Source organism: Dendropsophus ebraccatus, chromosome 2 (genome assembly GCF_027789765.1).
Source record: "Dendropsophus ebraccatus isolate aDenEbr1 chromosome 2, aDenEbr1.pat, whole genome shotgun sequence".
Lineage (NCBI taxonomy): Eukaryota > Metazoa > Chordata > Amphibia > Anura > Hylidae > Dendropsophus > Dendropsophus ebraccatus.
The window spans coordinates 98223364-98239377 of record NC_091455.1 but is presented as its reverse complement, the minus strand read 5'-3'; the positions used below and the strand labels follow the sequence as shown (position 1 = coordinate 98239377).

Below are 16014 nucleotides of genomic sequence, written 5' to 3'. Positions count from 1 at the left end.
CGGACAATTCCGTCGCGGAATTCCGCTAGCTTTGCTCAGTGGGAACGGGGCCTTAGGGATAGTACTTCGATTAACCCCCAAGGTTCCTGGAAATTCCAAGGACCCATTTGCCCTGCATGTTACATGTAGGTCTGGTTACCTACCCACAAGGCAAAAATAAGTGTGCACAGGAGTGTAAGGGGTTTCCCAGGTGTTGGTCAGAGAGCCAGAGGTTGGTGGGGCTAAGGCATGTATCTGCCTTCATATCAAACCTCCTAAAGATCTGTTCTAGATCTTGCACTGCATCTTCTCATGCCCATCGCTAACTATATCTTCCTTAGCTTCACATCAGCTTCACATAAACTTCTTGTGGAGACTGGGGATCCCCTCTTTTAGAGAATAACTGTCTCATCCTTGCTTAGCTAATCCCTAGGTAGCTTATTGGGGAACGAAACCTAAACCTTAGGTTTTAACAAGCACAGCCGCTATAGGCCCAGCCGTCACAGTGACACACTATGGCGACGCACTACAGCAACCTACTGTCCCTCGTTGCTAATTCCTCCTAGGGGGCAAGGGGGTAAGTCACAGATCTTCTGACCTGCTCTCTACCACAGTACAAGCACAAATAATGGGATCAATACAAGTATTGTTCCCGCTGCTCGAGACAGATATCACTTATCAGGAACCCGTTCACTCCAAAAGTTATATGCCTACTGTCTGTGACCTCGCAGCTGTTCTCGATGCCATGCTGTATTACAAGGGTTAAGCATTAATCACAGCCTCCCCGTAAGGACGCAGAAGTGATCATGTTCGGCAATCCCTTTCCTTAATTCAGCATAAATACAGCAACAGCTTATCTCAATCACACAACAGTTTGCGACAGCAATGCAGCACTTTAACCTTGTCCTGTCCTGGGTTACAGAGTTCTTTGTCTAACAAATAGACTCAGCTTTACAAACATATAGAGAACCCAGGTGACGGGAATCTCATTAGATCCGTTCCCCTGAGGCACAGATAGTACGTAAGAAAGGGAAAGTCTTTCTTAGGCTAGGTTCACACTGTGTTTTCAGCATCCGTTTAACGGATCAGTTTTTTTAACGTCCTGAAAAATAGGGTCAGCAACGTTTTTTGGTCCGTTTTGGTCCGCCAAAAAAAAGGATCCGTTTTTTTTTATAATGGAAGTCAATGGAAAAACGGATGCACACAAATGAATCCGTTTTTTGCAATCCATTTTTCATGCGTTTTTTGCAAAAAAACGGATGCGTTAAACGGATGCTGAAAACGCAGTGTGAACCTAGCCTTACCTGGCCAGTTATATCTGCGCGTCTGATGACGGATAAATCACCGCATCCCGTCTGTCTGCGTTCTAGTTTGCAAGAGGCTGAGTCCCTGCCAAGGGCGCCAAATGTTAAGGTTAAATTTATATGTTGACCTCTCTCTATGGAGAGAAGCCAAAAACCCAGGTAAAGGATGGTTTTTTAATTATATCTAGAGGTGGAACCTGCAGTGTTCCCACTCGTTACTTATACGTCATGGACACAGATAAGACATTGTATCATGATTATAAGCCTGGAGAAAATGGCCCAAGTTTTATTATGGTAATCACATTTTATAGACAGATAAAATATAGGGTGGTAACAAATGCTAATAAGGCATAGATGAGTTGGTGCTAGTGATTTAGATATTCAGTCATGCGCAATGGCATCTATATTAGTATTCATTATTATTATTATTCAAAAAGGTTAGAACAATACATTCTGTGCAATGATACTTTCACATTATTCCCACTGTAACAAACAGTCAACTTTCCTCTGAGAACGGCCTTGAACGCTGATAAACATGTCTCTGAGGGAAATAGTTCTTGAGACAAAACATTCTTTCTAGTGTCATATCAGAAGTTTTCCAAGGTAAGAAATGTTCCAACTATACGTTAACCCTATCAGGGACTCTCTAATGTGCTGGAGCTTCTGAGCAAGAGGCCTATATATATGTGTAGTCATATAGGTACGGTGCAGGTAGGTAAAATCGCATATCCTGGCCTTATCATAGGGCACAGGTCACACCTGCAGAGATCTCTGTGTTGTACGGACACCGGTCACACCTGCAGAGATCACTGTGTTGTAGGGCACCGGTCACACCTGCAGAGATCTCTGTGTTGTAGGACATCGGTCACACCTGCAGAGATCACTGTGTTGTAGAGCACCGGTCACACCTGCAGAGATCACTGTGTTGTAGGGCACCGGTCACACCTGCAGAGATCACAGTGTTGTAGGACACCGGTCACACCTGCAGAGATCACTGTGTTGTAGGGACATCGGTCACACCTGCAGAGATCACTGTGTTGTAGGGCACCGTCACACCTGCACAGATCACTGTGTTGTACGGACACCGGTCACACCTGCAGAGATCACTGTGTTGTAGGGCACCGGTCACATGTGCAGAGATCACTGTGTTGTAGGACACCGGTCACATGTGCAGAGATCTCTGTGTTGTAGGACACCGGTCACATGTGCAGAGATCACTGTTGTAGGGGCACCGGTCACACCTGCAGAGATCACTGTGTTGTAGGGCACCGGTCACACCTGCAGAGATCACAGTGTTGTAGGGACACCGGTCACATGTGCAGAGATCACTGTTGTAGGGGCACCGGTCACACCTGCAGAGATCACTGTGTTGTAGGGCACCGGTCACACCTGCAGAGATCACTGTGTTGTAGGGACATCGGTCACACCTGCAGAGATCACTGTGTTGTAGGGCACCGTCACACCTGCAGAGATCACTGTGTTGTACGGACACCGGTCACACCTGCACAGATCACTGTGTTGTAGGACATCGGTCACACCTGCAGAGATCACTGTGTTGTAGGGCACCGGTCACATGTGCAGAGATCACTGTGTTGTAGGACACCGGTCACACCTGCAGAGATCTCTGTGTTGTACGGACACCGGTCACACCTGCAGAGATCACTGTGTTGTAGGGCACCGGTCACACCTGCAGAGATCACTGTTGTAGGGACACCGGTCACACCTGCAGAGATCACTGTGTTGTAGGACACCGGTCACACCTGCAGAGATCACTGTGTTGTAGGGACATCGGTCACACCTGCAGAGATCACTGTGTTGTAGGGCACCGTCACACCTGCAGAGATCACTGTGTTGTAGGGCACCGGTCACACCTGCAGAGATCACTGTGTTGTAGGGCACCGGTCACATGTGCAGAGATCACTGTGTTGTAGGGCACCGGTCACATGTGCAGAGATCACTGTGTTGTAGGGCACCGGTCACATGTGCAGAGATCACTGTGTTGTAGGGCACCGGTCACATGTGCAGAGATCACTGTGTTGTAGGGCATCGGTCACACCTGCAGAGATCACTGTGTTGTAGGGCACCGGTCACACCTGCAGAGATCACTGTGTTGTAGGGCACCGTCACACCTGCAGAGATCACTGTGTTGTAGGACACAGGTCACACCTGCAGAGATCACTGTGTTGTAGGACACAGGTCACACCTGCAGAGATCACTGTGTTGTAGGACACCGGTCACACCTGCAGAGATCTCTGTGTTGTACGGACACCGGTCACACCTGCAGAGATCACTGTGTTGTAGGACACAGGTCACACCTGCAGAGATCACTGTATCACAGGACACCGGTCACACCTGCAGAGATCACTGTATCACAGGACACCGGTCACACCTGCAGAGATCTCTGTGTTATAGGACGTCGGTCACACCTGCAGAGATCTCTGTGTTGTAGGGCACCGGTCACACCTGCAGGACACAGTTGCAGAGATCACTGTATCACAGGACACAGTTGCAGAGATCACTGTATCACAGGACACCGGTCACACCTGCAGTGGTCATCAGAGCCGCCAAGCAGTACAGCCTGTGCCCTCCCCTATCTCCCATATACAGCAGCAGTAGTAAGATGGCAGCGCTGGGCGGCACAGGAAGCACACGGAGGAGTTCCGCACGTCACCCGGCACATGTTCGGTCTGGAGTAGCAAGATGGCGGGCGAGCCGGAAACGCAGGACAGGTAATGTGTATTTTGTCATATCTCCCGGTTACCGCACACACCCGCGGGGTCTACACCATAGCCTGTGTAATAACTGCGGGAGAGCCGCTCCGTCACCGGGAATCGCAGCTGCTCTCCGCATCACGTGTTCATGTTGCGGTTTCCCCATGACCCCACAGACGAGTACACACACGTGTTAGTTGGCGATCTTCTCCGCTATGGGGATACATGTACATCTATGGGATGGCTGGTGGTCTTCTATATGGCCGTCCTGCTCAGGCCCACTGTATAATGGCGGCCAGCTACAGTCAGTCATGTAATGGTGCAGACCACAGTGGGGGAGTAGTGGTGTCACCCAGATAGGAGCCTGCACTCCAGTGATATCTGCTGATCGCTTGTGTCTGAACAATGGTGCTGCTGATCCCCCATAAGGCTGTGCAGTCAGGGATCGCTAGGTGTGTAAGGCCCCATCACTATTCCCAATAACTACACGCTGTTTAAGGCTACAAACCCACTTGGCGGGTCTGCAGCGAGTCTCCTTGCTGCGTTTTTGCAGCGAGACTCACTGCAGATCCCAGCCCTATACTTTCATTAGCAGAGAAATTCGCAGCAGGGATATACATCCCTGCTGCGATTTTGTCTGCAGCCCTCCCCATTAACCCCCTAGCCGCCGGACATTATACATTACCGGGTCCCCGTTCCTGCTTGCTTCGGGGCTCTCGGTGTCTTCACGGCCCGCCCGGCCAATCAGTGCGCTGCGGCGGGGCAGCGCACTGATTGGCCGTGCAGAACGTGCCGGGAGCCGCCGAAGCAAGCAGGAGCGGGGACCTGTATATCCTGCCCGCCCCCCCTGCAGCCCCGATCACCCCCCGGCCGCACGATCGCCCCCCGCAGCCCCCGGCCGCACGATCGCCCCCCCGCAGCCCCCGGCCGCACGATCGCCCCCCGCAGCCCCCGGCCGCACGATCGCCCCCCGCAGCCCCCGGCCGCACGATCGCCCCCCGCAGCCCCCGGCCGCACGATCGCCCCCCGCAGCCCCCGGCCGCACGATTGCCCCCCGCAGCCCCCGGCCGCACGATCGCCCCCGTGCGGCCGGGGGGTGCAGGGGGCGATCAGGGCTGCGGGGGGCGATCGTACGGACGGGGGGTGCGGAGGGCGATCATGCGGCCGGGGGGTGCGGGGGGCGACCGTGCGGCCGGGGGGTGCGGGGGGGCGATTGGGGCTGCGGGGGGCGATCGTACGGCCGGGGGATGCGGGGGGCGATCATGCGGCCGGGGGCGATCGGGGCTGCAGGGGGGGGCGGGCAGGATATACATTACCAGGTCCCCGCTCCTGCTTGCTTCGGCGGCTCCCGGCACGTTCTGCCCGGCCAATCAGTGCGCTGCCCTGCCGCAGCGCACTAATTGGCCGGGCGGCCCGTGAAGACACCGGGAGCCCCGAAGCAAGCAGGAACGGGGACCCGGTAATGTATAATGTCTGGCGGCTAGGGGGTTAATGGGGAGGGCTGCAGACAAAATGTACATCCCTGCTGCGAGTTTCTCTGCTAATAAAAGTATAGGGCTGGGATCTGCAGCGAGTCTCGCTGCAAAAACGCAGCAAGGAGACTCGCTGCAGACCCGCCAAGTGGGTTTGTAGCCTTAATGTATGTCCTGAACAGAGGATCAGTCCTTAGTTGATTGTTGTCATATTTAGGGTTTATTTACTCAGAAAGATTATGACAGATTATCTGCCATAGATTTGAAGCCAAAGCCAGAAACAGACTATAAACAAAGATCAGGTCATAAAGGAAAGCCTAAAATTTCAAATCCATTCCTGGCTTTGGCTTTATAGGGGTAGTGCGGCGGTAAAGAATTATTGACAGAATAACACACATTACAAAGTTATACAACTTTGTAATGTATGTTATGTCTGTGAATGGCCCCCTTCCCCGTGTCCCACCACCCCCACCCGTGTACCCGGAAGTGTGGTGCGCTATACCTGTCACGTGCCGACTCGTCTCCGATCTTCAGTCTGCGATGTCGTCTTCGGACGGCCGGGCCGAATCCCTCCGAGCGTCCTGAGTGCCGGCCGCCCTCTTCAGCGTTATCAGATGCTCAGCCGTGATTGGCTGAGCACAGTTTGGCTCAGCCAATCACGGGCGCGTCATCAGCTGCTCGGCCGCGTCATCGACTGCTCAGCCGCGATTGGCTGAGCACAGTTATGCTCAGCCAATCGCGGCTGAGCAGCCGATGACGCTGAAGAGGGTGGCCGACACTCAGGACGCTCGGAGGGATTCGGCCCGGCCGTCCGAAGACGACATCGCAGACTGAAGATCAGAGACGAGTCTGCATGTGACAGGTATGTATAGCGCACCACACTTCCGGGTACATGGGTGGGGGGGGTGGGACACGGGGAAGGGGGCCATTCACAGACATAACATACATTACAAAGTTGTATAACTTTGTAATGTGTGTTATTCTGTCAATAATTCTTTACCGCTGCACTACCCCTTTAAATCTTTGTCAGATAATCTTTTGTGTAAATAGACTCTTACACAGGCAGATTATCAGCTGCAGGAGCGTTTCCTGGACGATTGGTCAGTATGAAAGGCCCTTTAGGCTAGGCTTACATTTTAGCTGGAGAGTCGGTTCAGCACCCCAGAAAGGAGCCTGATGGTCAGATCAAAAACGGACATTGAGGGCCGTATTGCACAGCCTGATCAAAAATGTAAACAAGCAGTCATTTACTGAGCCTTTTACACGACCATCGTAGCGATCCACGGTTGGTGGCCGATCATTGTCATCAGCTAATCGTTGTCTTTATTACATGGAGTAATGCTGTATCAGCCTGATCCGGCAGGTTATCACTCCATGTAATAGGGCCCTTACTGATACCGATACCTGACAGTGACTTCAGTAGGATCTGTTGGGTCCCAGTCTGGTGCAAGACCTGAGCACTAGATTACTGCCTGCAGGAATGTTTTGTCCACTCAGATCCTGCCAAATAACTGGCACTTCGGACAGAGCACCGCTAACTGACCCCCAGCGGAAGTGTGAACCCATCCTAATATTGGCATGTGTGCAAGCATTGTCTCATGCCCTCCTGCCTTATGGTCTTGGTTTATAGTGATGAAATGGAAAGCTATGAAAGGTTCCTTCAGAGAAAAGAGGAGCTTGCTTCTAAGGAATGTCATCAAGAGGATAGCGAGGAGGATGAGGAAGAAGACATTGATGAAGATGATGATTGGTACTGGGAAAACAGCAGCACAAATATTACCAAGCATTATACATCTGCAAGAGGGAGTAACCCACAGGTAGGTGATGCAAAGAATAGAGCTTGTTAAGAACAAAAACTTCTATATCCCCAATAACCCCACAGGGAAATAGGGGGAGATTTATCAAACTGGTGTAAAGAAGAATTGTCTTAGTTGCCCCTAGCAACCAGATTACACTTTTAATTCCTCTCAGATTCTTTGAAGAATGAAAGGTGGAATCTGATTGGTTGCTACGGGCAACTAAGACAATTCTACTTTACACCCTTTCATAAATCTCCCCCATAGTGCCTTATTGCCAAAACCCTTTTCTTCTTTTTTTTTCATTGCTTTCTCAGAGCTATTTTAGTTTTTTGAGGGCTTGTTTTTTGCAGAGCAAGTCACGTTTTTTAATGGGGTTCTTATATTTTACTGATTGAATTTTATTAAAAAAAGAATTGGGGTGAATAAAAAAAATAAAAAAAATCTTTCTTTCCTTTTTAGTGCACAATTTATAAAGAATAACATTATCCTACTGTTCTCTCACTATGATTACAGCCATACCAAAGTTATATCGTTTTTAAGTTTTGCCATTTGGCCCAATAGAAATATATATTTTTTTATTAAAAAGGGCTTATGTTTTTGTTGCAGTAAAACCTGTCCTTTTTAAATTTATTTATTGTTTCGGTATACTTTTTGATCCACCTTGTCTTTTTTTGTGGTTCAGGCTAACAGACAAGATATGAAAAACAATTCAGCCAAGATCTATATGGCAACAGACAAAGTCCTACAGAAGTATGAAAATAAAATCCATCTAGGTATGAATACACCACAGGTCATAGCATGACACAATCCTCCCTAAATAGAAAAAAAAAATAACCTTAAAGGTGGCATTGTTTTCTCATGAAATCTCATGAGAAAATGGGATCCAAAGCGCTGAACCAGCCACAGAGTGTAGTGCAGATCTGACATCATGGTTTCGTGATTGCTAGAGATGAGGAAAACTCTGGCTCTGCATTTGATTACTGGTGGCTGACGAAGTTTGATGCAACCCTAGGGAGTCCTGGAAAACATGGATATAGCCTAAGGAGGGACCTGAGCATGCTCAAGTTGTGCTTATCTCTATAATTACTTACTTACACTGCCCGATGACTAGTGTGAGTGCCAATCTGCTAGATCGGCGCTCGCTTACAGAGCCTATTGCACAACTCAATAATTGTACAGCAAGGGCTGCAGGGACATCATTAGGGATGTCTGTGCAGCCCTTGTCTTTAAAGTGCAAAATAATATTCTTTATAACGCCTGTCTACACTCCCCTGTGTCCTCCTTGCTTCTGCCTGCTCCCTGTAGCCCCCGCTGAAACTTCTGAGATGGTCTCTGAACTTACATGCTGTTTGGCCAATCACTGGCTGAGGTGGGACAGTGCCAAGCTAGTTCATTGTAAGACACACACAGCACAGAAAGGGTTTTACTTTTCCATTTGTGTCTCATAATAAACCCTATAGACAGGGAAGCAGTTGAGAAATCTTTGTTGCTCCATGTATTTCTCAGTTATAAAGGGCATGCGATGTATATAAAGAGCACCTCAGCAATGTATTGCATTATGCTCTGGACATCAAAGGTAGAGGTGGAATTTTTTTCCTAACTGCATAAAAACTAGGTAGCATTAGTAAATACATTAGGTATTGTAGAGATTGTCCTGTTAAAGTGGTTGTCTAGTAGGAAAATTGAGCACAACTGATCACTGGGAGTCCCAGCATGGTGACAGTAATCCACTTACTGTCAGGGGCAGAGCTTGGCCAAAGCAAACAACCCCTTTAGGTGTATAATCAACATGATGTGTTTAATGTTTTATAGGTAAATTGAATCTTTCTGACTCTGTTATGAACAAAGTAACTGAAAAATCCAGACAAAAAGAATCAGATCAGTAAGTATACATTTTTATTGCTTAGCACTATGACTTATGTGCTCTTGCATGTTGTAAAGCAAGAGGATTAAAGCGACTCTGTACCCCCCCCCCCCCCCAAACCAATTGTACCTTCGGACAGCTGCTTTTAATTCAAGATCTGTCCAGGGGTCCATTCGGCAGGGGATGCAGTTATTGTCATTAAAACAACTTTTAATCATCCAGCGCTGTGTCTAACGGCCGGGGCTTACATTTGTATATGCATTAGGCTGGCACAACCTCTCTGTCCTTTCTCCCCACCCTCCTCATCATTAGGAAGGCTCCAGATAGATTGCTTCCTATTCCCCACCTGTGTGCATAATGAACATCGGCTGGATCGTTAATATACCTGTGCAAAGCTTAAACAGCAGTAAATGTTCCTGGATCATTCCTAATGATGAGGAGGGTGGGGAGGAAGGACGGAGAGGTGGTGCCAGCCTAATGCATATACAAATGTAAGCCCCGGCCGTTAGACACAGTGCTGCAGGATTAAAAGTTGTTTTTTAGGACAAAAACTGCATCCCCTGCCGAACGGACCCCAGGACAGATCTTGGATTAAAAGCAGCTATCCAAAGGTACAAGTGGTTTGGGGGGGACAGATTGTGGGTACAGAGTCTCTGTAATATATGGCTTTGTTAGAAACGTTCTAGTATAGGGGTGTATTCACACGCCATTTTTTAAGTTTATGTTAAACTATTAAAACTACTGACTTTTTTTTTTTTTCTCTTTTTTTCAATAACCCTTTTCACTAAAGTAGCATTGTTGTTTTTTGGTAGGCTTGTTCTCGTGCGGGTCGATCTTTTTGTCACAGGGCAGCTGAATGCCCTTATGATCTTGTCTCTTCTGACTTTCCACCTTGTCACTGCGGTCTGTATCTCTGAGATGCTTGATCTAGTCTGCCATGTAGTCTAGTGTGCCATGCATGTAGTCTGCCATGCCATTTTTTTTTATTTTTTTTTTAAAGGGAAACTAAGAGCAAGACTCTATTCTGTTATGTTTCCGTAGTGCAGGGAACGCTGAGAGTGGAGGTAGTTTTCTTACTGTCATCCTTGGCACACGATTAGTCGTGCCTTGTCATGTCTCGCTGTTTGACACTTGTTTGAGCCCTTGCAAGGATGCAGAATAGCCATGGTGGGGCTGATTGTCAGTTAAATAGGACGATTCACTGGAGACAGATCATCTTCAAAAAAAAAAGAAACACATACTTTAAGTGTTGTTTTTTTTTGTATTTCTTTTACTAAATAATCTGTTTTCTTGACTAACACTAGGTACCGAGTTAAAGACAAGTCTGATAGAGCCACTGTTGAGCAGGTATGCTTTCTGAATAGTACCATAAATAAATAAGATTAAAGAGAACCAATCAGCAGGATTGTGCTGATATGGTTCCCTGCTGCACAGCTCCCCGAAGCTACCAGCCATGCCTGCAGCAGTAGCTTTATAGTTGGGAGACGGAGTTTGAATGATTGACAGGCAGAGAGAACACTAACTGGTCTCCGTCCAGATGACTAGTCGCCGCCCCTCTCATTAGCACAGCGGAATAAAACTACTTTTTCCCAGCTGTAAAGCTACTGTGACAGATGCAGCTGGTAGCTTAGGAAGCTGCACAGTCGATCTGTATTGTGAAGCAGGGAACCATATTGGCACAATTGTGCTGATTGATTCCCTTTTAAAGAGGTTCTCAGGGGTGCAGTAGTCCTGTGTATTTATGAGACGCAGCTTCCCTATTTGATTGACAGTTTAGTTTCTCCATGTTAAAGTGTCACTTCTGTCACAAATAGGGAATAAAAAGAGGAAAAAGAAAAACATTGTGGCTTCCTAGTAAATCATCAACAGGGCTAGTGAGAGTAGCACAGGGAATGTACTCACTAACCTGGCTGTGCTAAATCACAGACTCAGCACTGCCATAGACTGGAAAGCAATCCAATCATTTGGAACTAGGCCTGGCAGCTAGGTAAAAAGAAGAACCACTGTTTTCTTCCCACAGCTCTGCAAACTTCCAAACATCAGTAGAAACACCAAACTTATACCCAGCACAAGAACCACTGATACCCGATCCATAAGATTCAATATTTTACTGCTCACTGTATAGACAACACTCTTCAGCATGGTCCTTTACGAAGGCGTAGAAATTACACAGAAACACATTGGGGAGATGTATCCAACATGGTGTAAAGTGAAACTGGCTCAGTTTCCCCTAGCAACCAATCAGATTCCACCTTTCATTTTCCAAAGAGACTGTAAGGAAAGAAAGGTGGAATCTGATTGGTTGCTAGGGGCAACTGAACAAGTTTCACTGTACACCAGTTTAATAAATCTCCCCTATTGTGTGTACTGCGAGCAATAAAATACTGATTCTTACTCTGGTTATCTGTGTTTCTGGGGCTGGGTACACGTTTGGTCTTTCTACTGTGTTTTTGCACTTCTGTTTCCCTTTGCTAGGCAGGGTCCAAAGTATTGATCCCTCACAATAGTACATTTGCTTTGGAAATCATCAGTAAACTGTAAGTGATGTGCTTGTTTTCTCAGGTTCTGGATCCCAGAACAAGGATGATTCTTTTTAAGATGCTTACTAGGGGGGTGATATCAGAAATCAATGGATGTATCAGCACAGGCAAGGAAGTAAGTGTATGTTGTGTAACACAAAAAAAAAAAAAAAATATATATATTATTTTTTTTCCATCCATAACACTAAAACATTAATATTGTGTACCCCTCCATGCAGCATAAACTGTTCTGATGCTTTGGCACATGGACAGCCATTTGGGGAGACCACTGACATGTACTTAGGCTGCAACAATATTTAAGTAGCGAAATGCTAAAAGTAGCATCTACATGAATATCAGGGGCCAGTTACCAGCTTACATTGCTCAGAGCATCACACTGTTTCATGCGGGCTTGCCTACTTCCCATAGTGCATCTCATTCCCAGATAAGCACCCAAAACTTCAGTTCTTGAAGCTAGCATAGCGCCACCCCTTTCTCTATGCTGTATACATATATATGACATATTTCGGCTACTATTGAGGCTGGTGGAAGGAACCATAAGTTTTTTTTCACACCGTGATCTAAGGCAACCACTGCTGCAGTTATGTGGTATGGGTTTGTCCTTTAGGTTTTGTTAGTTTCAGCCCTTGTTTCCTACAATAATATACATTCTGTTGATGGCTATTGTAAATGTATTATACATGCCTGCCTTTCATTTTAGGCAAATGTCTACCATGCTAGCACTTCAGATGGTGGAAGCAGGGCCATTAAGATTTATAAAACCTCCATCCTAATGTTTAAAGACCGTGATAAATATGTGAGTGGAGAATTCAGGTGAGATACATTGTCCATTTTACAATATTAAAGATAATGAAATTCAGTGTTATTCCTGTGTTGCGGGTCCAGTGTACTCTGATAAGTCTGGTAGTGCCATACCACAGTTGTCCCACTGTTTGAGTGACAATTGACAAACTCACTAAGGTCTTCTAAGCCACGATGAGCCTTCTAACCATCTCTCTGACCAGGCTTCTCCATCCTCTGCAATCCCCTGTTGTACGGCCAATAACTGGTCCGGATCCACCTTTTAGCATCCATGTTCTGCCTCCTCCACCTCTTATTCTTTGGCCCAAGACCATTTTCCTTCACAGAGAGGCAGAAAAACCTATCCAGCCTTCATATTCACTTGGACACCTTGTCTCGCTTCAGTTGGATCTTCCAAAATCCTTTGTCTTCTTCCTGAAGGTTCTTTTTTTTTGGAGAGGGGAGGGGGGGGGGGCGGCATGTCTTTTAACACAGTTTTGCCAAGAGTTTTTGTACCATAGGAAAACTCATTTAAAAAATCTTTAACGTTGCATTCACACGTACAGGATTTGCAGCAGATTTAATGGTGCAGATTTTAAGTTGCAGATTCAAAGCATATCAAATCTGCTGCAGATCCTGTATGTTTGAATGCACCCTAAAGGGGCTCTCTTTAGTCTTCCCCAGCTTTTGCCTGCATAATGGCCACCGTCTTATTACAATTAGTAAACACAGTACTCCCCTTTTTCTTGTTAGGGGGCAAACTAAAATCTAAGTTTAATTAAATGTTTTTTTGAACGTGGAGACTTTGGAATGTTATGTACACCGTCAAGTGACAAGATGGATGCTTTTTTGGGAATTACTATTTGAAGTCACTTTTCAGTCATCTTTATCTCTTGCTTAAATTATTGTATTGCAGGGTAGTAAATGTAGAAATGCATAAACACAGCTTGTTGCAAACTATATCTCAAATAGACATTCTTGGTATCTGTCACCTGCAACGGACCAAACTGCTGACAATGTTAGCTGTTAGGTCAAGGAGACACATGGTACCTATCATATATCCAGCTGTGCTTCCAAAACTTAGAAAATGCTTTTATTCAGTGCAAAGAGTTCGAGAGGCTTTCCCACATTCCTGAAGTGCAACCTCTAAGGGCTGCAACATATTTTCTCTTCCCCTTCCATCCCTATCTACTTGATTGTCAGTCTGCTGGAATTTGAGCCCTGACTGACAATCTGACAGGGCCAGGTATGGGAGAAGGAGCGAGGAGGCATCACACCTTGCTGCAGATCAGGATCTTCAGAAAGCCTCACACAATGATTTTTAGCAGTATTATAACTGTTACAATAATTATTATAATAGTAAAATATGGCCTTTTTTTTTTTGTTTTGGGTGGGGCAGTTCATTTTTGTGACCGATCTGTTAGGCTAGGTGCACATTGCATATATATGTTTTTCAACAGTTAGTGTTAAAGGACAACTCTGATGAAAAACTTTTTCCCAGTAATTGAAGCACATTACAAAGTTATATAACTGTGTAATGTGCTTCAATCACCTATCTGCCTCCCTTCCCTGCCTTTTTCCCCCTCCACCCCCCAGCAGGAAGTGTAAGAAACTCACACATGCCTAATTACTGTCCTCACCAGTTTCTTCTCTCAACTCCTTCTTGTGACAATGAGTCATCAGCAGGAGGGCTGCTCTAGCTCCTGTTACACCAGCCTTCCCCTGCCCTGCCTTGTCAGGTGACTCAGTTTGCTCAGCTCCGATTGGCTGAGCAACTGCAAGTCATGTCACTTGCTTATCTTCCCTCCTGACAAACTCCCAGCACATAGGCAGCCCCCCCTCCCCTCATGCTGTGAAGGAGTCCTGTCACTTGTTTATTTTCCCTCAGTGACAGACACCGTCTTATCTCTCCTGCCCTGACCTGATTAGGGACGGCCATTGTGCAGATGTCACTTTGCTATGTACACTACATTGCAAAGTGAAAGTATGTGTGTGCAGCTTCAGTGCAGGGACTGACAACCTGTGATTATACAGCAGCCTGATGGAAGAGAGAGAGAGGGGGTCATGTTTAGTGTATGATGGGAGTTGAAGTGAATGGAGGGGCAGGCACTTGCAACGTGACAGCAGCCAAAGTTCATCATGGGAAGCTGAAACCAGGAAGTAGGAAAGAAATGAAGACCAAGACTAGAGATCAGGCGTTATGCAGATGGTGGGAAATTCAAACAGTAACAGCTCAGGAGGGATGATAAGTATATAAACTATGTTTCTGATTGTTTTTTTGTTTTGTTTTTCTTATAACTGGAGTTTTTTCCTTTTAAGTACAGAAAAATGTTGTCAACCATGGTTTTGTGAATGCTTAACTTTTTATTTATTTATTTTTTTAAATCCGTTTTAGCTAATATGGAGGAGCATGTGACCATGCTCCGCCCCCTGTGTCCTCCATAGACAAATACAGCGTCGCGCGGTCACATGCTCCTCCATGTCTGCCATTTAATGGACCAAAACACCACAGAGCAGGGCAGCACAGCCTGGAGGAGGGGAGTCTAATTTTAGCTCTATGAGGTATACAGGGAGCTGCTGTCAGTATATACAGTGAGTACACATACTAATACTGTACACTGAGCAATTTTACTATAAAGTGGCCAACCCCTTTAAATATGACCATTTTTCTGTACTGTGTGTGCACTGACTGTCAGACTTTAATGAAGCACATTAGTACTCCAAATTACAGTTGTATTTTGATATTACTGTGTGGGAACATAGCCTAAAAGCATTTTTCTTCATTCAGCACAGCTGGATATATGAAAGCTACCATGTGTTTCCTTGACCTAACATCTAACAGTGTCATCAGTTTAGAACATGAATTTGTGCTGACAGATTCCCTTTAAATTTTGCCAGTGATTTGGATTGTGGTACAAGCAATGTAGTATGAGATATTATAGGTGACTGCAATATCTGAAACCTTATTTGCCTTTTGCAGTCCTTTTTCTGCCATCCTCCCTTCCCTCTGACAACCTTATCTAATTTCCAGCCACTCTTATAAATGATGCCTTTACTTATATATTGTAGTAATTACTTTTATACCCTAGATGTCTCCCCTTTTCTTTCTGAACAAAAGTCTGTAAATAGGCATTTTATTTAGGATTAAAAATAATATTCCATAAACCAGATCGGTCTTTTGTCATACCATACCAAAGCTGATGGATTGCTGGAAGTACAGGGAGTGGTCAGACTAGAACCAGTGCAGTTTAGTGTGGATTTAGGGTATGGTGCATCTCCTGGAGCCTCGCCTATTAGGAAAATTGGGGTTTGTGCACCCTCTTCATTTATTCTTCATACATGTCAGATGGCTATATGCTTCCCTCTGTATTAAATTCTGTGGAAGTTAGGGAAAGAGTCGAGCTCTCTTGACATATGTTTTCACAACAGGTGAGGGGTGGTCATACATGCCTAAGATGGGATTACCCCCGTACATCTGCCATTTTACCTGATATTGCTGTAACTTATTGTAAAGCTTGAGCAAGAGGCTCTCAGTAATGCGAGAATTCGATTTCAGGCTCCATAT

At 46.1% G+C, this 16014-nt stretch overlaps 1 protein-coding gene across 2 annotated transcripts in view; it reads left to right on the top strand.

Moving 5' to 3' along the window:
• Positions 1 to 3903: 3903 nt before the first annotated feature.
• The window catches only part of RIOK1 (RIO kinase 1), a 29969-nt gene continuing 17858 nt past the window's right edge, over positions 3904 to 16014 (top strand). Inside the window, exons 1-7 of one of the 2 annotated variants that reach the window (XM_069960193.1) lie at positions 3904 to 4012; positions 7097 to 7283; positions 7948 to 8038; positions 9078 to 9147; positions 10434 to 10476; positions 11692 to 11784; positions 12370 to 12482. In XM_069960193.1, coding sequence (XP_069816294.1) covers positions 3984 to 4012; positions 7097 to 7283; positions 7948 to 8038; positions 9078 to 9147; positions 10434 to 10476; positions 11692 to 11784; positions 12370 to 12482 — 626 coding nt within the window. In that variant the 5' untranslated portion in view covers positions 3904 to 3983. Of the gene's footprint in view, positions 4013 to 4425; positions 4447 to 7096; positions 7284 to 7947; positions 8039 to 9077; positions 9148 to 10433; positions 10477 to 11691; positions 11785 to 12369; positions 12483 to 16014 lie in introns of those variants that run through there. The other variant, XM_069960192.1, reaches the window with a different exon arrangement.